General features: G+C 32.0%; 2 protein-coding genes across 2 annotated transcripts in view; one reads left to right on the forward strand and one right to left on the reverse strand.

The window, feature by feature from the left end:
• Positions 1 to 26,327, reverse strand: part of LOC133192203 (glycerol kinase-like) — a 419,267-nt gene that overhangs the window by 337,635 nt on the left and 55,305 nt on the right. The gene's annotated exons all lie outside the window — the stretch shown is intronic.
• On the forward strand, positions 1,105 to 21,687 carry LOC133192201 (uncharacterized). Its single transcript, XM_061328166.1, has 3 exons — positions 1,105 to 1,219; positions 14,264 to 14,331; positions 17,654 to 21,687. Exon 3 carries the CDS (start codon positions 17,674 to 17,676, stop codon positions 20,623 to 20,625), a length of 2,952 nt encoding a protein of 983 aa, XP_061184150.1. The 5' UTR covers positions 1,105 to 1,219; positions 14,264 to 14,331; positions 17,654 to 17,673; the 3' UTR covers positions 20,626 to 21,687.

Raw genomic sequence — 26,327 nt, forward strand, 5'->3', positions numbered from 1 at the left:
GGCACTTGCTACTGATTTTTTTTTTACCCCATAGTATAATACATGTAGTAACATTATTATTAAACTATGGGGTTAAAAAATTATTACAGAAACAAGTGCCCAGGCATACTCATGAGTATAGTTTGTCAGTAAAGAATAAAGGCAAGGATCTATATATGTCCCTGAGAAAGGTTAAGTGATTTAAGTATCGTAGTTTTCTGTGATTACTTTTGAAAATGTCCAAATGGAAATTTCTTGTTGATAAAAAAAAGTTGTGCCATTATAATATTTTGATGAATTATAATGTATTTTATACCATATACAAGATGCAAGGACTTTCTCCAGTGTAAGTGGAAAAAAATGTACCAATAATTTCCAATCATGGTAATATTTGATGGAATTTAATGCATTGAATTGCTTTTGAATATAATGTGTTTTACCGTACAGAATGTCGAGATGTTTTGAAAGAACCATTGACGCAGTTTTCAGGCCCGTACAACGCGGGGAAGGGGCACGGGGGCCGCCCCCTCACTTTTTTTCTGAGATAGTATTTTGCTATAGTAAATTTTCCTTAGATGCTGGTTGTCCCCCCTTTATTTGATGTCGTAAGGTCGAGCACTAGCAAATTCCAGAATTTGGCAGTAGTAAATGAGCTTTTTTTTTTTTTTTTTTTTTTTTTTTTTGCTTGTCGCATAATTTTATGAAGTTCCCCCCCTCCCCCCCCCCCCCAACCACAACCACTTATGGTTTATAGTTTAGTTTTTTTGTTTTGTTTTTGTTTTTGTTTTTTTTTTTTTTTTTTTTTGCTTTTCAGATTGGGGGGGGGGGCAATTTTTGAAACTGTTGCTACGGACTTGGGTTTTATGCATACTTAGATGTGTTTTACCGTACAGAATGTCGAGATCTTTTGGAAGAACCATTGACGCAGTTTTTATGCATACTTAGATGTACAAGTAACATTGATGACGTCAATCAGAACTGTGAAGTATTGATTTCCCATTTAGGCCTCCATAGAATTAGCAAAAAATATATATACTTGTATGATCCAAGGAACCATACAATAATATTAATTATTGGATATGCTAACGATTTTAAAAGATGATGTGCATTACAGCAGTTTACACAGGGAAAAGTGAAAGTGACAAAAATACGAAACTACCACTAACCTATTTATCTTGCGTGGGTGTAAAATTATTAAATTATCATAAACAAATGCACTATCAAGAATATATTTGTCGAGGTAAGTGCGATCTTTTATTTGATTTATTAGGTTTATAAGAATATATGAGGGAGAAATAATAGAATTCGCTCGGTTTAACTGAATGTAAAATTTTCCAACACTCCGTAATACACAAATCTTATTTTTATTGTCTTCCCCGATTTCCTCTGCCAAGATGACTTCGTAATGTATCCATAATATTTATCAACAGCACTTTTCAGCGATTCACGCTAACTATAGTATTCATTTACCGGCGTTTATTAAAGGTTAAATTGCCACTCTTTACTTTTGAAAATAATTGTTGCCTTGCTGGTTCTTCAGGTTTTAAAGTATACATAATTTTTCGTCGATGTCATTCATTGACTCTTGCCTCTGCATAACTAAATGTGTGTATTGGCCTGACCCTATTCTTTAGAACATGGTATTTTATATTTTGTGATGCTTCGTTGATATGGTATTATGTGTTTTTAAGGAAAAGAGTAAACCAAGCATTTAGAAATACTGCTTGTTAAAATATTTCACATGTACAAAGAGCAGCTTATACCTAGGTTATTATAAACATAAAACCTTTATACATAATCTGAATTCATATTTTTGAATGAATATTCCACCAATAGAAAATTCTGACATAGTTAAATAATTTTATTACACAGAGTATGAGTTGTTGCAATTAATGATGTAGACAGCATATATATCACATGGTACTGCCATGTAATACTTAGACATGAGATACCTTTGCAACAGAAATATAGTAGGCCTTGTGAAGGACAGTCACTTAACTTCCTTATTTTGTAGTCAAAGCAACCAGCTGAAATGAAGATGATTAATCAGTGCAATGAAGCACTTCAATAACAAGTATTGCAATCATGGATGGGATGAATACCTGGTAATAAAAATGTGTTTCCAAGAAATGCAAATTAATGTAATCCAAAGTTGCATAATAGATTGTAGTCAGGTGATGAGAAATATTTTTGCGTTGTCTGGGAGGCTTTCTATGATCTTGCTATTGAATCCATTGACTAGGGTTGCAAAGTTATTTAAATTAAATGATGTAACGTCCACATGCATGTAATGTTCCTCATATATCCAAGTGGCATTGGTCTTCCCAAAGAATACCATGACGATACCATTTCCAAAGAAAAAATGTAAAATAAATTTACAGCTCTCCTGAATTGCATAAATCAATGGGTGATGGTATAGTGGAGCCCAAGAGTAACAGTTGCATTAAAAGACTTTAATTATCGGTATACATCAAATTGGTCATGTGAACACATTTCCTATGAAAATGCAGTTGTACTTTGGTATCTTGAACACCGATATCTCAAGAACCAAGGATTTGTCAAAGTGCATGCATTGGCAGTACAGTACCAACTACTTTGTTTTTTACCCTCATTATCTCAAATCCTTGCATATCTCGAAGTTTAATCTTGGTCCCATGGAGCTCGAAAAAACAAGGTTTGACTGTTTGAGGATACCTTTTTTTTGTCCACAGGTTTGCACTATGATTGCTCTGGACTGCACAAATTTAGATACAGTTATATACTAAATGATTAAATGAAACTTTTAATAACTGTACTAGTCACAGGTGCCCTTTGTATTCAATTGTAAATATTTCTCTTTGGCTTTCATTTAGATTCTAGGCTGCAACATTTCATTTTCAATGCTGGATAGATGATGATAAACAAATGCATCGCTCTAAAGTACAAGTTTTCATTTTGACTGAAAATGAGCACAGATTGTGTCATTGATTATAAGCACAAAATATATGAATCAAGAAATACATTTATACAGAGGCATTACCGGTTTATTCAGGTTAATAGAAAATAAGTGATAGTATCAGATGAATGAGAGGATGAATAAAAAAACTTGGATAAGTATAGGCATATAAACTGTATTCTGTATCAGAAATGAAATCAAGATATTATCAAATATGGTGATACTAAGCTTGAATATGTTATTCACCAGTTGTATAAAAGAGTAAATGACACATAGTGTATTTGATACATCGCAGGGAAACCTGAAAATTTTAATTTGACAATTAATTATCAGTTAATGTTCACATACAGTGACTATAACAGACAGACAAGTAAAGTACCATTTAGTTGGTCTTCAATATCATTTTTAAGCTTGTTAGCAAAGTTTTACATAATTTTACTTTAAGAAAGAAAATTGATTTTATTTTAATTAGCACCAAAAAAAAAACCCCAACCATTTAATATTGTATATTTATGAGTTAAATATGAGTTTTTACAGTGTAGGACAGTTGCAAGTTTCAGACTTGGAATCTCTTTTTTTCTATTTAATTGACTTTATAGTCCATTTGATTATAATTTTGTTAATGAACTCATGATATTTCTATTATAGTTTTTACTTAACAATTTGTCCCTTTTTGTTTGGAAGATTCCTCTTTAATCAGATTTAATCAACACTATTGCATGTTATACCTATACAGGTGTGGAATGATTACCTGAAACATATATTCCTTTTCAGGTGTCATTAGTACTTCCCTTGGCCTTGCTAGTTGCCTTTTATATGCATTAGATTGCTTATATGTTTTATACGAATCTGGTCATTTTATGTAAATTTTATGAGAATGTACACATATGTGTGGTAGATGACCCCATGTGTGTACTGGTTTATACCGAAGATCTACCATAGGGATTTCTGCTAGGACTTGTCATGATATGTTTTTTTTGGTTTGAACATCATCATGTTGAAAAAAGAACACCCTGTGGTTTTCATTCATCTGGAAATTTATTTCATTTGTGGTGAGCTTTTTTAAACAAAAGATAAAGGGCAATTAAGGCCATGTTTCCTTCTGTAGTAAACAATACAAACAAGACTATGTAGAGAGGAAGAAAGGTTTGTTCATAAATGTATTTTAAGTCGATACAAAACTACTATAGTTCATGTAAATAGTTTTAAAGTACATTTTTGTATGAGGCATTTATAATGCAAATGGAAGAAGAATTATGCCAAAATTGATCCATGACAACTCTATGTGACTTGCGTACATTTATGTCGGAAAAATTAACTGGGATCACTTTGGCATAAATTGATTTTCAGTTTTAACTTAAAGGAAGTTCAAACATTGATTTACAACCCTGAACAATGCAGCACTTATAAGGTGGCAATTTCTTGCCTCCTAAAAAAGCCCATGCTTGGTGTTCAGTGATAAGCAGTGATATATTTGATAAAAAATCTTCTCTGATATGTTCACACGGAGAATGAAAGACTAACAGGATATCACAATATTTTTTTTTGTGCTGGAAGGGGGGGGGGGAGAATTGAGGAATAGAGAGTAAAAAGTAGTAATATGCATCTTTTCTGCCGATTCGTAATTACAGAAATACGGGATATATCATATTAAAAGATATAAAAAAAGTTTCTAAAAAAAATTATCAAGCATCCTTGTGGATCACCTCAGTATGTGCCTTGGTGAATCACAAAGTGTTGTGACAGTAAAAATTTGTCTTGTCTGCTGCCCAGGGCAGTTGCCATTACACATGGTGTTTTATGATGCAGTTTATAGGAGCTGGACATGGACACTTGTCATGCATGTTCTATTATTTAAACCTGGCCCAGTAAGGAATACCAGTTGAATGGTTAGGAAACCAGCCAATGAATGCCACTCATTTTGAATAACTTTCAAATTTTTAATATATACATTTGTTAAAATGAATTGATCTTCAAAATTGCAATAATTTGTTTGCCTCTATGATAATAAATCCCAAAGGTCTCCCACTCATAGTGAAAAAGATGAGGAAACATATTGTATTTCGATGGGTAGACATGCATGATTCAAGTCATGTTCAATTTATTTAATACATTTTCTACATTTTTACATTGTGTGAATTTTATATACCATATAATGTGACAAATTTTCACATTCACTTTGATCTTATTTCAGCCATGGAATCATGTTAAAATACATATATATACTGTAAAAGCAGAAATTTCCATGGGGATAAAATTTCATTAATTTTGTGATCTGAAATGATTTCCCTGGTACATAAATTTGTTATAAAAAATAACCATGTAAGATTAATTTCCGGCAAAATTTTTAATGATTAACTGGATTAAGACCATCAGAAAACAATGGATGCAGTGTGAATTGCAAAGTTTTGCTCTGTCCATTGAGAAATTATGTACCTTAATTGAGGCTAAACTGATTTTTATGGGGTATTTTCAAACACATGCACTTTATACGGGAAGTAGTGTAGCCTGTCATTTTGTGGAACTATTTTTCAGAAAACTTCTATTCTGCAATTAAAGATTTGCCTACAAAGAGGAAGTGCTAGTATAGGATATGTAGATCATACATTGATTTTTTTTTTATTATTGTGAACCACACGTCCTTAAACATAAAGCATACCGGATACACCAAATACAGTAGTCAATTGAATGCCAAGTTCTGAAAAAGCAATATTCGTGTTTGCGAGTCACACCCAAGAATTAAAAAAAAATCAATTTTTATATACTGGATTGCATTTAGTTCCACCTCATCAAATGGAATTGTAGAATATTTGCATGTAAAACCTGTTTGAATTGTCACAAAAATGTTCCACCTAAGACCTTTTATAGGCTGATATAATAAATTAACATGCATAATCAATGTGTAAAACATATTAAAAGTACAGAGGTACTCCTGTCCTAGCTTTAATAAAAAAAATTAGATATGCTTACCATATTATTACAGATAGGGAAGCCATGAAAATGAAATATTCTAGTCATTTTGCAAGTTGTTGATCCATTGTCAAATAAAGGATTTGCATGGAATGTCAAAAGGATTATATTTTAGCTTGTACATTTATTTAGGGGTATAAAGTATTGCTGATGACACTGATGATTGCAAGAACTTTTTATATTGACCTAATAACCTAGAATTCCATTTCTTTTAGTTCATATGGCAAAAATAAGACCATTTTGTCGAAGATGACCGTCAAAAGACAATAAAAGGAGATTGATTCATTTTCATCTGTTTTTTAGGGTTTTTTCTTTTAATTGGTTGTCCATATTGGTATGTTTGTCATGTTTGATAGTAGGCGTACTTTCCGACTATTAAATATATACTTATGATGAAACATTTAAATCTCCAGTGATTAAGTGGTTCAGCTAGGCATAAAGAAGAACACTCCCACGTGTTGTTAAACGTCAATGAGGAGCCCTCAGGACAGGTTGTGTCAATAATGTTTCACCTTTAACCTTCCTACCATATCTTAATTGTTCTCTTGGCCAGTAGTAAGCAAGCCTTTGTTTTAGAACCATAAATGTCTTAGAATATTATTGTATTAATGTTTTGCTGAATAATAAGGTACTGATATATTGTCAGTTGTAACACCAACACACCAATGATTGTCTTCTCAGTTGACTATAGGACCCTAATCCCAAAGGCTAAGGTGCTTGAGATTATCTCACTAGTGTAATGACTTAATTTAACTTGGATTTTTCATAAACTTCCTAATTCATCATAACTTGGCTGAGGACTTGGTATAATAAAATACGCATCAGTATCTCATGATATATTCAAATTTTATTTCTTTATTTATTTTACTCTATTCATCTTCACTGTAACAAAGTAGCTGTGTTCATAGTTGAAAGTGGAGAGGATGTGCTCATTCTGAGTAAGTTCTTTCATCATTAATTATATCACATAAATGAAAATCAGTAACAATTGTATCTTTTTTTTTTTACAATATAGAATTAAAGTATTTTTCCCTTAATTTATTTAATACACTATGAGCTAATGATACATCATGCCAGTGTGAATCCATAATTGATAAGCTTTTAACACACAACAATTCTGTGGTCTTAATTTTATTGTGTCTTCAGAATAATTTCATTTTAAATGTGTAAATATATGCCCAGGATATTTCTTGTAATTCCAAAGTTTTTTTCTGGAATCAACATGTATTTAAGGTAGAGAGATGAAAAACTAGTAAAGTAGTTAAGTCTTAGAACTGCAAGCCAAATTCCTCCTTTATTTATGACAATTAAGTGGATTCTCCTTCCTCACTGATTTGATGGATATGAGAGATACACAATATAGATGTATGTAGGTGGACTTCATTGCTGTTTTCGATTCCATTCATTCATGCAGCATATATTATATTGTTCATGCCCCAGTCATGGAAATCTGATGAACAATAGTGATAAATGACTGTACTTAAATGCAAATGTCTCTTCGTATCTATTTTGAAATGTCTAAGATTATGAAAGTCTTATTCTTTGAGGGTTATAAAGTTATTTTGATTGAAAAATGGAAATAAGAGTCAAATGTTCAATGGTATGATCAGTGATAGATGTGGGGATAAATCATTTTTGGTTAAAATTAGGATCTGGTTGATGTGACAAAAAGAAAGATTTATTTGTGAAGCTATTAAAATTAATTAAGATTCACTCAATTAACCTCTGAAGCCATCAACAAATTGGACAGTTTTGTCAGAAGCTGATGACAGTGTAATTTAAACTGAATACCTAAGTTTGAATAGAGGGATCAAGCATATATAGATTTTTTACTGCAGTTTCAATCTTTTTTTTCTTCACGTTCACAAAAAGTTGTGGAGAAAATGTTTCCCTTCAACTTGTTCAATGGATGATTGGAATTTAAATGGAGTAGATTTGGTTAACCATTCTGAATTCTGGACAAAATTAGTTTTCATTCATTGAAAAAATGGCATTTTTAACATCTCGTATTTCATGCAAGATGTTGAAGAAATTAAGGGTTAGAAAGATTTTTTTGTCCTTGAATATAAATGTATTTGGATATCCATATTCAGTTTTTTTATAGGGTTATTGAAATGTATTAACTGGACTAACTCTCAGTGTTGAAATATTGATGCTAAGCACCGAATTACTATAATATGGTGGCATTTAAGTACAATAAATAAGCTCAATATTGAACCTGAGTGGGAGGGCTCAATTCTGTATTGTCCACTGTCAAAGAACTCTTCCAACAAAGCCAGACTTTGATCAATGTAGACCTGAATCAGTGACACAATTCCATGAAGACCTAGTTTTTCGTGTAAGATTTTTGACCATATGCAATATGTCCTCAAAGCATGTACCTGTTTCAAAAATCTGTTACATAGACATAATTTGAATAGCTAAGAGAAAGAGAGATTTCATGGTACAGTTTTACATGTATATTTGCCATTTTTTGTGCCATAGGGCTGAACCACAGGTGAAAATGAAGCAAATCCAAATAAATCTTGTCTTTTTGGTGGCCTATCATCTTTATTAAAAAATCTTGTCAAGAGATGTGGACAGCTGATATTTTTTGTAAGATTATACAGGTTTATCCTGATCCCCTCTTAACCTTAGTGTATACAAAAGGGTGATATTCAGTGATAAGGCATACACATGTAAAAGCTTTTGGGGCAACAGATAGACCTTGAGATATATGTAATTTTTAAATTTAAAAAAAAATGTATGTACTTTTACTCTGTCTTGTCTGTGCTATGATGAATTATTTTCCTTTCCCTTTTTGAAATTTGTTCCAAAGTTGCATTATATTGCTCTCTCTCTCTCTCTATTTAGTATATGAGTTTTTGTTTGGGCTAGAAAAAACAACAAACAGCATGCAACCATCTCTTTGCTGTGCTGGTAGACTTTTTCATTTCAAATGCAGCCCCACCCCCTCCCCAGAGTTCTACGGGTTTAATAGAATATTTAAATGAAATTATAAATCCGTTAAGTCCCAAACAAGTGTCACAGAAAGGCCCATAAACCTGCTACTACCATCTATGCAGTAAAGCAAATCCAGAGTTTATTCAACTCTGCTTTTAGGCATTTTAGATGATATAAATATTTTTTTTCAATTTTTTTTTTCTGGAAAATAAGCATTCATTTGACCTGTAATTATATATTTTTCATTTCAGGAAGTCATTTAATTGTTATTGATAATGCATATGATAGTTCGATTCATTAAAAAAAAAAATTCACATGATTGCTATTAAGGTGATGAACAGAAAAATTTTGATTCATGGAGGATGAGCGTAAAAAATTCTAAGCAAATATCTTTTAATATCAATACTTCTTGATCACTATAATCTGAATTGAAATACATAATAACACTATGATATATATTTGGAATGATGTTGAGTCACCATCAACTGGTCAACACTCTTATGAACTTTGCTGCAAACAATATTCGAATAAGTTTAAGTGTGCTTACTCGGTATAAAAATTATTGAACAAAACAATATGATATTAAGTTAGATGTCACTCAGATGTGACAACAAATGTCAATGCACTGTCTTAGAGGTAGACTTAAAAGGGTTCTGCAGTATTGTTGATGCCAATTAACCTTTATGCACAGAGAATTAAATCCTTCCCTTATCGGTTTCTCTTTCATGATCTCAGTTATTTGTCTCTCCCGTTTCTAGTATAAGTGGAATTATTTTTGGACAAGACATAAATGTTATTGTGCGGTGAATCATGATAGGTTTGTGCCTTTTCTGTTTGGATGTGATAATTGGACCATCACGTTGACTGCTGTTGTGGTCCTTCATTGATAAATATAAGAATGATCCATGTATATTTACCCTAAAATTATCAAATCAACAAAGAGAGAATATTAAAAATAACTACCTGTTGTACAATCTAGTCTGTGTGTGACAATCATTAAATTCCCCAGGTGGGAGTATACATACCTGAAAAGGTATATATATATGACCGGGAATTTTTTTTTCTTGCTTTACCTGCAGTAGATGTGGGTGTACACATTTCCTTGTGATAATAAACTTGACTTTCATTCATAAAATGTTTTTCTTACGTACTAGTCATGCATGGCTTTCTGTTTGGTCTGTGCTTTAGGGTAAGACAAAATATGTCTCTATTTATACCTTCCTTTCAATCAAAAAATTTTTTTATGTATATCTTTTTTTCACTATGTTTACTGACTATTTAAAAATTAATTCACGATTTGTTGTGTATAAAAATCATTGTCATGTTTAATCGGGAATATGTGAAGTAGATTTGTGTTCTACGGAACTTGTTGACAGATTTAGGGCTGCGAGTGTGTCCTCGTTCTGTTATTTATTTGCTGTATGAATTACTCTCTGGCAATCTGTCTACTGTGATGTTATCTCTTACAGGTGTAGGAGGTCCTATTGTAAAGGAAGTCTACTAAGTTCTGACTCACCTTTGTATAAAAAAAAAAAACAAAATCGATTTGCAATATTTGAACATCGTGAAATTTCAATGGCTTTTTATTTTCTCTCTCTCCATGTATTCAGATTTAACACAGATCTATGAGCATAGAAAAAGTTCATGCTGTTATTTGTAAAGGTTTAACCATCCTGAAGGTTCATTGTTAAATTTAAAGTCTTTATAGTTTTAATTTAAGTAATACTTATTTTGAAAAAAAATTTAGAAGTCCAAATAATAGCTGCCACAAGACAAATTTTTACATGCGACTTCTTTAAGCTTCAGGGAATGCAGTTATTTTTATTTTTATGTATTAGTTGGACTCTGATATCTTGAATACCATGGATATGTCAAATTAATTTGAATGTCCCAATTAACTGCTATTTTCTTACTGTATTTTACCCTCAATATCTCAAACATTCAGATATCTTGAAGTTTTATTTCTCGGTTCCTTTTGACTTTGAGATAATGAGGTTTGACTGTATCTGTTAAGCTCTCAGGAATAAGTCTCAAATTTATCTTTTATTACATTGTTACAATTTTCCATTCAACCTTTTTGAACTTCTCCTTATTGACTTATTTATCCTAAAAATGATTTTATGAATATTCTCCATGATAAAGTTATATCTGTAAAATATTAATTACACATTAACTAGTTTTGACAATAATATAATATCTGTTTTAACCTTTTTAAATTTTGCAATTGTTGTAAAAATTGTTGGATGAGCAAGCCTTCTTGACAGTCAAAAAGGTTTATGACTTCTAGTAGCATTTCAACCTGGCTATACATAGTCATTGGCTTCAAGTTTAGTGATTAACATGGTAATTTTATACTCTCCTACTAAAGAACTGGTTGAAATATTATCATAGTCATTACTGGTATATTCTCTCACTTTATTTCTAGCAAAGCTTGTGTGTATGTATCTTCATTTCTTTTTGGTCTTAAGTTTCATTTTCGTAAGCCTACACACCAAAGTTTTGTCGACCTTTCCTACTAAAATCACACAGCCAAACCAAACAGGGATTACGTAAAGATATTTCTTTTTGGGGGTCACAGCTAGGTCATTTAAAAGTAAAAAAAAAAACAAATTTTTATTTGTTTCACACTACAATCTGTGTCATAATTTTTCTTGTCCTTTGGGAAAATCACACGCTTCTTACTATGAGTCATGTTATTTTATATGATACGCACATCATATGGAGAGTGCTTTATTGTCACACACATTCCAGTGAATCTGTTGGACAGGTCCTAGATATGCTTCTGTGTGCATGATTTGTACCTCTCACTTCCTGCTTTGAGTTTTAGGGGAGTAGGAGAGGCAAACACTGTACTACTTGAGACACAAGTTATATAAACACTGTATTGCACAATCGTACACACAAGTGCAATTCAAAAAGTTTTTTTCAATTTTTTTTTTTTTCACTATCTGTCAACACCATATTTGAATGAAAGAAATGTGTTTGATCTTGGGATATCAAGTCTCATTTTACATTGCTGTATTCAGAGAAACAAAATTAAAATTTACTCAGTGAAGACATCTTAAGTGTTGTGTGGGACCTTGCTAGACAAGATTTTGGTTATTTTGAGAGCATGACTAATTTCCAGTGTCCTCTAAACAAATGCTTAATGTCTTGAAATGTTGACACAAAAATATCTTGTAGCTTGAATTTTAAGGCACATATTTTAACCCCATGGAAGGCATTTCTTATAAGCTCCTAACAAGTGATATCAAGGAGGAATGGATGGGGAAGGGGGTGGGGTGGGGAGGGGGTTATAGAGTTAACCTCTATCTGTCTGATCATCTCTGATTTTTTTCTGGACATTTTTGGGGTTCAACTTCTAGAAATTTTTGGATAGATTTAATATACTGTAAATTGCAGAATGATATGTGTAAAATTTAAAATCCATGGAATTTTAATCTATGTTGACAGACTCATTAACCTTACCCATTGATTAAATAATTGAAATGTATTTAATGCCAAGAAGTATTTTTATTTAATAAAACTTGGAGAAAAATGATAAATAATTAGTATACTCTTTGAAAAGTAGGTTGCAGATTAAGTCTGGGTAAATAATGGAAATCCCAATCATTATCTCCAATTCTTTCTTTTGATATTGCATCTTTTACAACCAAAAGAAAACAAAATATAATTATATATGCCAATCCATGAATCCAATTTAAGTGCCATTAACTGAGATTGACTAAGACAAGTTCAGTTTCACACAATTCTTTTAAGCTGAACATATTTACTTAGTTTTTATAGTGTCATCCTCTATTAAATGAACAATATTGGTAAAAGTTTGTTGCACTAGTAGACACATACGTTTCTTTGCGAGTACTCTTTAAGTGCTTGTTCAATTTATTGAATATATGTAATGGTAGCATATTTAAGGGGAAAAAATGCCTTTTTTTTTCAAAAGCCACAATCAGTGCTGTACGTACTGACTACTTCAAATCTCTATTCAAGTTTTTGCTAAATTGGAATTTGCACTTTGACAAAAGATCTTTAAACCCAAAAAATTGAAGCCTTAATTTTCTGTATTTCAGAACCATGTAAAAGGTGTATCAATCCATTAGAAATCAGTTTATTTCTGTCTATGACATATTAAATTGGATTTTTAAAGTTTGATATTGATTCAAATATGCTTGTATTTAGTTTTGCAGCCTTTAATTGTGTTATTATGTAAACATTTTTGGTCAAAGACACCTATCACTCTTGTTTCTCCCTTTATCATTTTGAAAATACAGACCCACATTGTTGTCTTGACACATCTGTTTCATATTTGGATATTTCACTAGAGAAAGACATTGATGACAAACTGACAACAAAACTTTATGAAGAACATGAAGACTTCAACTTTTCTAATCATCAATTTAATTTCTTTATTTTTGTAGAAATATACCATTATCACCTGCATAGGGAGTTTATATGTCTCCCAGTTGATTCAATGTGCAAGAACATGTTCTACATACAAACAATTTCTAAAACAAGGCAGGGTATTGAGAAATAAGTTGATGATACAAGGATGTTTAAAGTCAACATTTCAAAATAAAATGACCTTGTTTGCAAATACAATCTTTTCTTATGTCGAATACTGATTGTTAATCTTTCATACAAATTGTTAGGCCATTATTCACACTGAATTTTCTGCAGATTTTTCTGTTTAACTGTTCATGACAAGGAGCACACTGCAGGTGTGACTAGTCGACAGGGGATGCTTACTCCTCCATGGCACCTGATCCCACCTCTGTTTTCAGAGGTCTGTTGGCTCTTCTCATAATTTGTATTGTTTAAATGGACTTTTGAGAATGCTTACTGATTGCTATCTTCACATTTCATTTTTAATTCATTGTCTATAAGTTGTTGATTTGAGACTTTTGAAAAAAATAGCTGACAAGTAATCTGTACTGGAGATTTCATTTCTTGCAACTGAATTTCATTAGCAGGGTGCATGCTAAACCTAACAGGATTTGAACCAGGTGTAGACTTCATTCTTGATAAACAGCATATTATGTATCTAAAAGTTTAACCACGCAACTCTGAATTCGGGCAAGCTGTAAAAGATGAAATAATTATAGCCTGTGCAGTGTTTATGTGGGTTCATGTTAGGTGTAAATTAATAAACTTCTGTGTTTATTTTCTTTGCAATTTATCTCATTAGCATTATTATCATTGTGAAGTAAATATGTTTAAGTATATATATATATATATATATATATATATATATATATATATATATATATATATATATATATATATATATATTGTGTGTGCATGCTATATGAATAATGTTTATCTCTGTCAACATGTGTATATTTTAGTCTTAATTTTTTCACTTATATATAAAAGGAACATGGATTCAAAAATATTTTGGAATGGACTTTTATGAGGATAGATTTACATGTTTTTCAGATGAAGGTCTATCCATTTCCTCCCTAGGAGAAGTTTCAACTTTTCTTTTACCTAGCATGATTTGACAGGTAAGTCTACACTTAATCATTACTGGCAATATGTAACTCGTTAATACAAAATGCTGAAAAAAAATGTCCTTTTTGGTCTTAATTATCAACAAGGGATGACTGCATTTAGAATGTTTTAGTATCAAGTGTTCATGACCAAGGATGAAATGTGGACAATTAATTCTTTCATCTTTGGATACGCAGCTATTAGGGATAAACTAAGCCAATTGAGACATACCCCTGAAAGTAAATAAGTGCCCATATATGTTTACACCACTCCACTCCTTTAAATTCCTACACCACTTCCTCTTCACAATAGTAATATTTTGTCAAAATAGATTTTAACATATTTTCTATAAATTGTCATTTTTAAAAAATGTTTTATTAGTTGGACATATGAAAATATGCAATATCACGTGCAGTAAAATGAGTTTTGGTATAAAGAGGTAAATCATTTGTAATTATTATCATATTTAATAGAGGTGCATCTTTATCATGCTCAAAGATCATGCATGTTAACGTAGCTCTACTTCATTTGAAGAATTTCAATCTTTGCAAGAAAAAGTTGTAACTGAAGAGTATATAAATATTCAAAATTATAAATTAACATTTATTTCCTGTCAACAGTACTATGGATCATAGTACACGGCAGGAAAGGTTGCTAAAATATTCAAATCATATATAAAAGCCTTTAAAGTTGTTATGGAAGTGTATAGGTGAGAAGGACAAACGATATCGTATTTCATCAAGAAAACTTGCTAGATTATTACCATTTGAATTGTTACCTTGGTAATGAATTTTTTTTTTTGCATAACTCAATACTTTTAAATCAGTGATCACTTCCACATAGGTAAACATTCAAAATGTATAAGGGTATAATTCAAATTCAAGACATAATGTGTACTCAAGTTTTGTTTGCTTGTTTTTGTTTTTTAAATAGAAAAAACATGCCACTAGATTTTAGGAATTATTGAGACCAATATGAATTCATATGACAGAAGGCAATGCCTTGTTGTGAAGCCATTGACTGTTAGATCAAGTGCTTGAGTATTGAAGTTCAATCTGTCCATCACATGTAAATAGGTGTATTTTTCATTCAGTAACAAAGCTTCTTTTTCCAATATTCAATCAATAATATTTTGTTCCTATTTCATGCTCCACTTTCAAAGTGTTGTCACACCTTACTAAGTATCAAGTCACTTTTATTAACAAATAATGTCAAAACAGGTAAATTAATATGTCATTCTCATGTGAAATTTAGAAATAAGAAATTATATGCTTGAAATTAGATCAAATTTCATAAACCCTGGAATACTATACCTGTATAAACTTTTATATAATATATATGCTAAATTTTGCATGAATTATTTTTTTTATGTGTCATGTTAAATCTAAATTTAACTAGAATGTTTACAATCAAACAGTAAACACACACATATATAGCATATTTACATGTATAATTATGTATATAATATATATTAAGTGGTACTATCATTGAATATAATCTTCCACTTGGCTTAATTATAATTTAATTATATATTATAGCTATTTGGAAAGGAAATGAGCAAAAAAAAAAAAAAAAGGATTGTCCATCTTATTAAGATTATTCAGTATTTTTCTATGGCTGAGAAGATTTTTATTTCTTAGAGAATGTGAAAAAAAATCATTTATTAGTTTAAAAATCACTGAGTTTCTATTCTTTTTTTTTTTTTACTTTTGTCTAAAAAAGCTTGTGAAAAATGTTTCTTATATTAACATGTTCCTTGTATTATTAAGCATCCCAAAATCTTCCATTTTAACACAGGGGGAAAAAAAGAAATAAAATACTTTTACCTTATGTTATTAATAATTATTACACATGCATTAAATCGAAGTGCCCTATAGTAATCACATTGTCCATGTGTCTTTCTGTCTTTCCCTCAACAATTTTTTTTTATATGATAACTACATGTAGGTGCCTTTGGACCTACAGACTTTATATTTACCAGATAAATAGAAAATGCTTGCACTCAGATTCTGTATATATGACTTTGTTGAATGCAGTTTATGATATAAAGGAAATAGTGCGATATAAATCCAAGTTATTATAATAAATTGGACGTGTGGGAAAGGCCACCCAATGCGGCTTCATATGAAGCATGGAAAAGACAGTCATATTTTACATATTTAATTAACATATATGGTCATAATTAGTCTATGGAAACATTAAATATACTGACACTGACAAGACATATTTATTAGATTTTTTTCTCCCCAATTCAGTAGAATGATAAAGCTACAAAAATTCAAATTTGAGAAGTTAGATTTAATTCATAAATTTTATATTATATTTTTTTTCTTCTGTGGTTTTTCTTAAATTAGGTGATTATATCTTTAAAGTAGGTTAATTTATGCAGATAAATAGGCATCCACAGAAGATTTTTTTTTTAAAATAACAATTAATGATTTCACTGTTTTTGCAATTTATAATGTTATGATTTAAATGCACTGACTTAATTAAATTAAAACTATTGAATTAACAAGCAGAACAGCATATATTTAACATACTTAATACAAAGAAGGCATGTTCGTTTTTTTTGTTTTTAATTCTGGAGACATGCAGAGATATGCAAAATTAATTATTCAAATTGAAAAACACAAGGGCGTACACAAGTTTTTCAGAAACATGGGTGGATGTTATTGTAGCCACGAGTTCTCACCTACATCTTTTAGAAAAACCCCAAAATTTTGCTAGAAAGAAACACTGGGAATCATTATCATTTTCATGTCACAGTGGTTGAAAGGCAAAGCCAATTTTAGCATAATTAGAGTCGTACTTGCTAACACCATCTTTTCACACACGCAGTTCAACAGGCAAATATTACATTTTTTTTTATTTTTGACCTATCAGTCGACCTTAATATCAATATTTGACAACAGAGAGTGCCACATATCTTTGATACAAAAACTTATTCCCCATTGATGTTTTAGAACTTACCACAATTGGGAGAGCTGCATAAAAATTGACCACAAATCAAATACCTTAAGAATTTTTTTTTCTCTATTATTTATGCATGCAAACAGCCATAACCAAAATAACTCTAATTGAATAAATTGAATTATCTCTTTGTTCTCCTCCACAGAAGGTAGATATTGTTTTGGTTGAGGTGATCACAAATTTGTTTAAGGATTGTAAGTCAGATTTATACATGAATTAGCCCTACGTAATTGCTTTAATTATTTTTTTTATTGGAAGTAGTTTTGATTGTGCTTTTCACCTTGAATGATGTAGGAGTTATTCATTTTTGTGAATGAAAAGTCAATGGCAGATTTGAATTGACATCTCAAACATTGTTTTTTTCAGTCCAACAATGTGCAATAGTGATGAGAAGTCCCAGCAATGATGAAGAGGATTCCGAGGACAAGGTTTCCTTTGACATAGTGACCACTCAGTCCGCCATGATGGGTAACAAGGGGCACAACTCGGGTGAGGACCACAAAAGGATCCTGGTGAAGCAGTCAGCAGTGGATGAGGACAGTAACCAAGGGAGATCTGTCCTCAGTCACCTTAAGGATCAACCTAAAATATCTGAGAGACCCTTTAAGCAGTTTCTGGGCTTAGAACATGGAGAGCTACCAAAACAGCATAGCGATCCAGGAGGCCGTGTGTCTAGGGATGTACATTATAGTTTTGATAACTCAGAGAAGAACTTTCTTTTTTCTTCTGATTTTCGTCCAGATGTGGAGCAGGATGAAAGGAGAAAAGTTATGGAGAGGTACAATGTGGAAACATTTTCTTCTCGATTTCAACAGAGTAGGCAAATGTCTAAAATGGTGTACAATGCTAGTGCTCCAAATCTTGTGATTGAAGAGAAAGACTCGGTGCAGATTCGTGAAACAGTGATCTCATCTTCAGGATTTCCATTTCCTTTTTCAAATTCAGGAAGAGATTCTTCAAACTTATTGACTAAAAATCTTTCTTCTGACACTACTCATTCTAGTGAAGATATTAACTTGTACAGGGGTGCATCACCCCGTGGGAGAAGTAGAGAGCTGTTTAGGTATGCTCCTAGACTACAGAGGAGTGATGACAGTACTACTTCACATAGTCATCATTCCTATGTTAGTGGGTCAGATGACAGCCCAAGCAGCAGGGAGCCTTCACCTTTCAATAAGGATCTTCACGGAGTGCCTATCCAAAGTATTCGTATTAGTTCACCCGGTATTTCAGTGGAGTCTGTAGATGAATCCTCCGATGGAGAAAAAAGGCGGATCATCCACCAACCCACCAGCATTGTGATCACCACAGATGACAATGTCACCACTAGTGTGGTGGAGGGACTCAAAGAGGATGACAGTGAGGAAGATGGATTTCATCGACTTCGGAGAGAATACTCTGAGCAGCACCCCATGAAGGACTCATCATCAGTCACTGGAAATTTCAAGAAATATCTCCATGCTCGTTATTTAAAGAGTCAATCCTCCTCCTCAACAGATACATCTTCTCTTGATCATTCCCAGGACAAACCAGACATTCCAGGGTTGGGATCATTTGATCAACAAAGGTCATTTGACCAGCAAAGATCACTGGATTTAAAAAGTCCATTGGATCTCAGAGAGCCAGCTGAGGATACTATATCTCAACAGCTCTCAGCAGCCAGCAAAATAAAGTTGTCAGAGTCCTCAACTTCTTCCTCTTCATTTGAAAGGAAATCTTTTGAAATGATCCATCAAGGCAGTGAGGACAATGATGTGTTCATGGATCCTTCTGTTAAACCTTTAGTGCATCAGTCTAATCTTCAGCAGATATCAGATTCTGAACCTGTGGATTTACGACAGAATATATCAAGTGTAAAACTAGAGGACAAAAACCAGAATGAAATTCACAGATCTCAGTCTCCAAGACAGTTGTCTCCACAGGCCTCAGTTAAAAAAGAACAAAAGACACACCTGCTTCAGCAGCAAACTCCCCAGCAAACATATCACAAGGTCCCTATTATAGCAACCACATCTTACAGCTCCCCTGACCTCAACAAGGCAAGCATGGAAGCAGATGTGCCACAGTCTGTTACACCTAGACAACAATATATGCCCTACATGCATCCTTTGCATCATTCTCCAAGTCTCCACACCCCTCACATATCAGCTTCTCACCCTCAACCATCTCCCTTGTGTTCAGTTCCAGAAGGAGGGCACATCTTCAACTTTAATCTCCCAAGTCCTTTTGATGGTGGCTTTTTCTCCGATCCTGAAATGTTGTCTCCAAGTCCTATGTCTCCGGGTTTCTCTCACTTTGCCTTTCCTCCTCGTGGATCCTTGATAAATTCCATGTCTGAATTGAACAGACTAGCTGTGTCCCCTCGCGCAATGTACCCTAGTCACTCTCTTGTACTTCCTCCGTCTAAACTAACACACACCACTGCCAAACCTGAGACACAGTCTCATGAGAGGAGGATCCAGTCAGAAAGTGATGCCTACCTGTGTCCCATGTGTGGGCAGGTGTTCCCTGCCTATGACAACTTAGCAAAACACATGGCCAAACATCTCCCAACAGAAACGATACGACAACCTGATAATAACAAAATTCACTTCTGTAAAGTTTGTAATAGATCATTTTCGCGTAGTGATATGTTGACTAGACATATGCGACTTCATACAGGATTGAAGCCTTATGAATGTAGTGATTGTGGACAAGTATTTTCTAGGAGCGACCATCTGAACACACACAGACGAACACACACAGGAGAGAAACCTTATAAATGCCCCCAGTGTCCATATGCTGCCTGCAGGAGAGACATGATAACTAGGCACATGAGGACACACACAAAAAAGACAAATAAACGTAAATTTTTGTCAGTTCCTGAGAGTGATAGTGATGTTAGAAAGAGTTCATTATCAAGTACAGATACATCAGATTCTCATGATCTGGGTATTAGGTCTTTTTCACAGTCAAGCATTGAGAGTGTGGATCCTGATGGAGGTACATCTTTAACACCTGCTAAGTATAACCTTTCACAGGAAGGAGCAAGGACTCCAGAGAGGATGGAGAAGATTGGATCAGATGTAGAAGTTCCAAAACTCGGTGGTCGATTTCATGGTTCTAGGAGAGAACATGCCTTTGAATCTCAGCACTTGTATCGCAAACAAAGACATGTGATAGGGAGTAGCTATGAAAGTTTCGAATCGGAGTCAGGAAGTTTTCAAAGGGATTCCTTTGACCAGGAAGCAGTCCAAGAAATGGAGTCAACACATGCTGGTAAACAGGGAAGTGAATTGCCCGATGCAATGGAGGAGAATTTAAGCAAATGTTTTGGAGAGAGTATAAAAACTGATTGAGGTAGTAGTAGTTTAAAAACAACATTATAAGCATTCCCAAAGAAATATTTTTCAGTGCATTTTACAGTGTAAGTCAAAGAGGAAACTACACTTGATTGTGATGCATGGCAGTTGACTGCACAATTTGGAATAAGAACAGGCAGGCTTTTTCCTACTACTAAAACAGTGTATTTACAAATTTAGTATACAAATTTAGTATATATTGGAATTTTTGAATTAGAGAGATTTTATTTGTGAAATTATTGTTTTTTTTTCTTTTATTGTTATAGCCATATTTGCTCATGGCATTTTTTGTTGATGTTTGTATTCAGAACTTGATACTTGTTGACTTTTGTGATTTTGCATTATAAGTGCTAACATAGCTGTGTATGTTTGAAATGCATTTACCTTCTAGTTCTTAGGTATTATCCCTGCTTTTCCCCCATTTTAGCTTGAGCTGACTGGGAAATTGAAGGATTTTTTCATGAAGTTAGGTCCTGTTATTTTCATTCATATGAATTTTTTGTTAGACAGTGGGCAAAAGTATATTTTTTATTATAAATGAAAGGAGTATTGAATCCATGGGTGAATAATCTGCATAAAAAATAATTCTTTGAATCAAAGAAAGTAGTTCAAATTGCCAAAACAAGAAATTTGATTCCCCAAGTATGTTTTGGTTTTTCTCTCAATCATTCACTCAAATTTCCAAGTGAAGTGAATGTATTTTAAAGTTAATTAATTTTCTGAGTTGTGACCGATGATTTTCAAAGTGCCTTACATATTAAATAGAACCAGATACCAGTGTAATTAAATTCAAATTAACAAAATGAAATAAAATCAAAATATGCATATTGCAATGTTGAGCCTGAAGCAAAACTTATAAAAACAGTAGATCATATGCAAAGTCAAGTAAAGAAAGTAGAAAAATCTGAAATTGTCCTCTCCTGTAAAAATTAAAAGTCTATTTTGCTATTTTCCATTTTTTTTTCTGGTTTTTTGGTTCAATGTTATTTTAAAAGTTTTATATCTGTTCTTTAAATACTCTTTTTTTCAAAATACTTTTACTATTCTTAAATTTTTCAAGCAAAATATATAATATCACTGCCAGAAATTTCTCTTGAATTTGGAAATCAGTAATTTATAATTATTTTTTTTTACCAAAAAGAGGGGATGAGCAATTCCTTAGAATTTAATTCAGTTTTTATTTTCAGACATATTTAATTTTCCAATATGGCAGCTATGACTATTCAGTTTTTGCTCTTTTGAGGATGGGAATTACTGAGCATTAGAACTGCATCATTGAAACAATTTCTGATGAACTTGAGAATAATTCAATTCAGTGACTTCTTGGCAGAAAAAGGTCTTTGTTTTTGTAGTTTCTTGGAGTATCTGAAAATAGATAAACCATCCCTCAGAAATGAGCAATTTTAAATTAATCCTTTCCTCCTACCAATAAATTCTTAATCTCTGAAAAGTGAAATAAGGAAAATTTTTAAGTGTGTTTCCTATGAAAGAATGAATTTGAGTAATTTACAAAACATAGACTTATCATGAGAGTTGTGTAGTATGGTATACATGTATTATTTTTGTATTCCAGGAACATACATCCTTATTCTGTATATATGCTTTGTTTGGGTACTTAAGTTTGCTATAGAGATTTAAAATGATTTCTGTCAATTACTGTTATAGTAAATGTATATACGTTTGAAAATGAAATTGTGGATTTTAGATTGCTTTCCTCATTATCACTGAATTGTAAGACTTGTTTTCCTAACACTAAATATTTAATATGTATAAAATTGTATAGTGAACCAAAGAAAAAAAAGACAGAATATAATGTTTAAAAAATCCACAATTTATTTTCAAGTTGTATGGTTATTGTTTCATTTTTGATTTCATTAGAAAGTTTGCACTGTTTTTACTGATGCAAAGTTTGGTTTCACCGGTGACTTATCTGAAGAAAATAGATGTCTTATTCAAAACTAAGCTGTGATTTACTGTGTTATGAAGTATTACTGAAAGATAAACAAAAAAAACATATTTTTTACATTTTTATCAACATTAGATTGTATCATACATGTATTTTATTAGTAGCTTTAATTAGGATTCAGAATCCAAAGGTATGAAGTTTTTTTCTAGAAGCATCCAGTGATGGTCTGCTTCAGCATGTTTACCTGATGGTCAGAGTATTTTTATGTTACAATCCCCTCAATAACCCCCTCCCCAACCCGTGCAAAAAAATGTAATTGTACATCATTTGTTTAACAAGGGCCTTTATATTAACAACGAACATCACAAATCATAACATCCAGATGCAGTGAAGCATATAATATTGAAGCTTTCCCTTAGACAAATTTCAAAAATAGTTTTAAAATATGCATTTAAAAAATCTTGAAATTTGAATATTACTATTCCGTGAAGATCTATTTCAAAAAAACACCTGAAATTAATAACGAATTTTAGGAATCCCATTTCTAAATGTTATTAAATGTTATAGAATAGATATTTGATAGACTATTACTAGAAGTGTTTCCAAAGATTTCTAGAAGTGTTTCCAAAGATTTTCATGTATACCGGTAGGTGTGTGCTAATTGGACCTCTAGTCAATTGTTGATGTGTAGTATGTGTGTGCAACAGTTTTATACTCGTATAAGAAATCAAAAAACCAAAAATCATTAAAATACAAAGTATGTTTTAAAAAGTACAACAGAAAGTATATTCAATGCCATAAAGTGTCACAGTCCTTATTGTACTTTGATTTTTTAGGTGGTAGTGGTTCTGGGGAATTGTGTTGTGAATAACATGGATCAAACTTTTATTGAACAAGATCCTTCAAAATTGCATTCTTTGTTATAATAGAATTGTTAACATTTTAAACATATTTATATATTATATATATTACAAATGTTTTAGAATCGTGAAAAAGGTCATATGTACATTTTTTTTTTAAATGACAAATTCATGTTTTTTAGCATAACGATGTTTTGACAATTTGATATATCATTTCTGTGATATTTTCATAGGAGGATAAACAATTTTTTCTACGCAAACATTCAGTAATCATCCCCCCATTTTCATTACTACATTAAACATGGCTTCTCCTTATACGTACATCAGAGGTATAACATTCCATTTCTGTAATTTGCACAACTTTGACTCGTGAAGACAGTCAACAATTGTACAGTCAAAAAAAAAGCTGGAAATAGACGTTTTCATTGATTATGTCTTTATTTTCCCACAAATAAAGATCTTTTTAAAGGCATATAAGCTTATTTTGAGGCTACGATTTTCTTACTTTATTTTTTTTTTATATACATTAGATGTATTTTGGGAAAGGTCTTTAAAATGCCTAAATTTATTACGATAGAAAAAAAACCCAGAAAATTGGGGGTATATTTCTTTTATGTCAAAACAAAAAACAAAAAAAAAACAAACAGTTTTTTTCCCTGAGGTAAACGCCTTTGATAAAATCCTTGAAACACTGTATGCATTTTTTTTTTCAATTTTAGATTTTAAAAGTGTATGAATAACTTTTGATAGGCAGCTAGATATTTGGGAAAGGTAATATTAATGGTTGTGAATTTGGCAACATTTAAATCATAGATTCTGTAAATTGAGCCTCTGAATTGAGTACTATAGAAAGTTGAATGCTTGTTATGTCTGATTCTTTCGGTGATATTTAATGCTTAGTGTAAGTGCTGTGATGATTTCGTATAATGGAGATAGCTAGAAACTCTACTGCATTTTCCTTATTCATGTTTGAAATACCGGTATTCTTGACACTGACAACCCCCCCCCCCCCTCCCCTTCCAGATGTATAATTAAAAAAAAATCCTAAGCTATTTTTAAAACAGGTTTCTTAATGTATATTAAGGCATTCAGATCCGGTTCAGAATGTATCCATATAATTATTTTAGACATGAATAGGGAAGATGCAGTTTTTCATTGTTGTTACTTGTTATTCATTGTTTTCCCGCCTTATTGGAACGGCGGTTACCTCGTATCATTGTCATTTCATTTGTAATTGAATGAAACTATTTAAAGAAAAAAAAAAAGCTTTTTGAAAGACTTCACGAGTTACTTTTTTGTTATTTGCAGGTAAAGCTGCTTGTTCTTTTTAAGATGCAAGGATTTTAAGGTAGTCCGATCCGCAGGTTTAGAAAATCAGCTTTTCAGTATTTGAAAATACTCACAAAAATGTCTCGGATTTCACAAAATAACGTGTATTTACCCATGGTATTTCTTCAAAGTTCATAAGTAAAGTTAATCATGTTATATAGGGAAAATTATCAAATCTCAAATATATTTTCAGTAAATGCGAATAAAAGCATCAGCTATGGATTTTCTAAATGAAAACTTATCAACAAATATATTTTTGGATTCAAAATTATAGGTATCCAGGCATTTGGAGAAAATTGCATGTTTTGCACACTTATGTACAGTATTTTAGTTCTTCTGTTTACTTCAATTGTTATAAAATGCATAGTGTAAAAAATTAATGTTGTTATTGCAAGACATCCCAGATCACTTCTAATTTCATATCTTGCTAAAAAAAAAAAACCCAAAAAACATTCGGATCTAATGCTAGATTAAAGGAAATTGATCTCTAAAAATGAATTTATTTTTGTACTTTTGTGGGGTACAAATATCAACTTTTTATAACGTCATTTCTGAGGCTTCAAACAGCTTTGAATCATATTGAGATGCATAAAAAAAATTGTTGCAAGAAAATATTTCAATTTCAAGCTTCATTTTGAGAATTTTGAAATTAAATAAAAGATTTAGGAGTTACCGTTCATAACCGAGGATCGGATATCCTTATTTTACATTTCAAACGTACCAACTGGTAAGCTACCATCTTACAGGAAGTGTAAAAAATGAAAATTACTCAATAACTTTAGCCTTTAACACAAAACATTACCAATAAAACGGTGACGCATATTTGGTTTATCAACCTGCTAAGAAACGTTCGACCGATCTTTTAAAATGAATGATATCTGTTTCAGCTAGTTTAGCCATAAACTTTGGTAGTTTGGCTATAAACATTAATGTTTGAGTACAAAACATTAATGTTTAACCTTGGTAGTTCAAAGAGTTTGAACATCCTTAAGTCTCTTTTGCGTATAGTTGATTGAGTCCTCTTTATTCTGTTACCCTGTCTGGCTAAGGTCTTTCTCAAGTATGATTACAAAACAAAGAAATATTGAACATTAATTCTGCTCAATCATTGTGATATCTTAACAGTGAGCAAAACGGTCAACGGACTTCTGACAATGTATATAATTAAGGTTATAAAACAAAAGTTGACATTCGTTTACATACAGAGAAAAAATATCGATCAAAAATTTTCTGAATCAGAAGCATTGACCTAACGGAAATCGATACATAAAACGTGAAACAGACGTTATCAGCCTGGGTTCTCTCAAGTGCGGCAATGGTACACATACATTCCTGGCCTATATCTCTGCCTTTGTGTTGTATTTTGCAATAAGCTTAATGATCACCCGGATGGGTAGTACACATTGTCTCATACGAAGAGTTCCTTAAAAAATCAATTCGAACGCCCGGGAAAGAAAATGTCAATTGAGCGGGAGACGGCGCGGTCGTGCAGTTCGAGGAAATAGATTCCAGATTGTCAGAGGGAGGAAAATAGGAAATAAAAAATCGTTTAATATTTTTTAATTACTATTCTATCTTGAAACTGCATGCAGTTGAAGAAAAGA

Source organism: Saccostrea echinata, unplaced genomic scaffold (genome assembly GCF_033153115.1).
Source record: "Saccostrea echinata isolate AGI-Se365-2 ecotype Australia unplaced genomic scaffold, CSIRO_AGI_Sech_v1 ptg000025l, whole genome shotgun sequence".
Taxonomy (NCBI): Eukaryota; Metazoa; Mollusca; class Bivalvia; order Ostreida; family Ostreidae; genus Saccostrea; species Saccostrea echinata.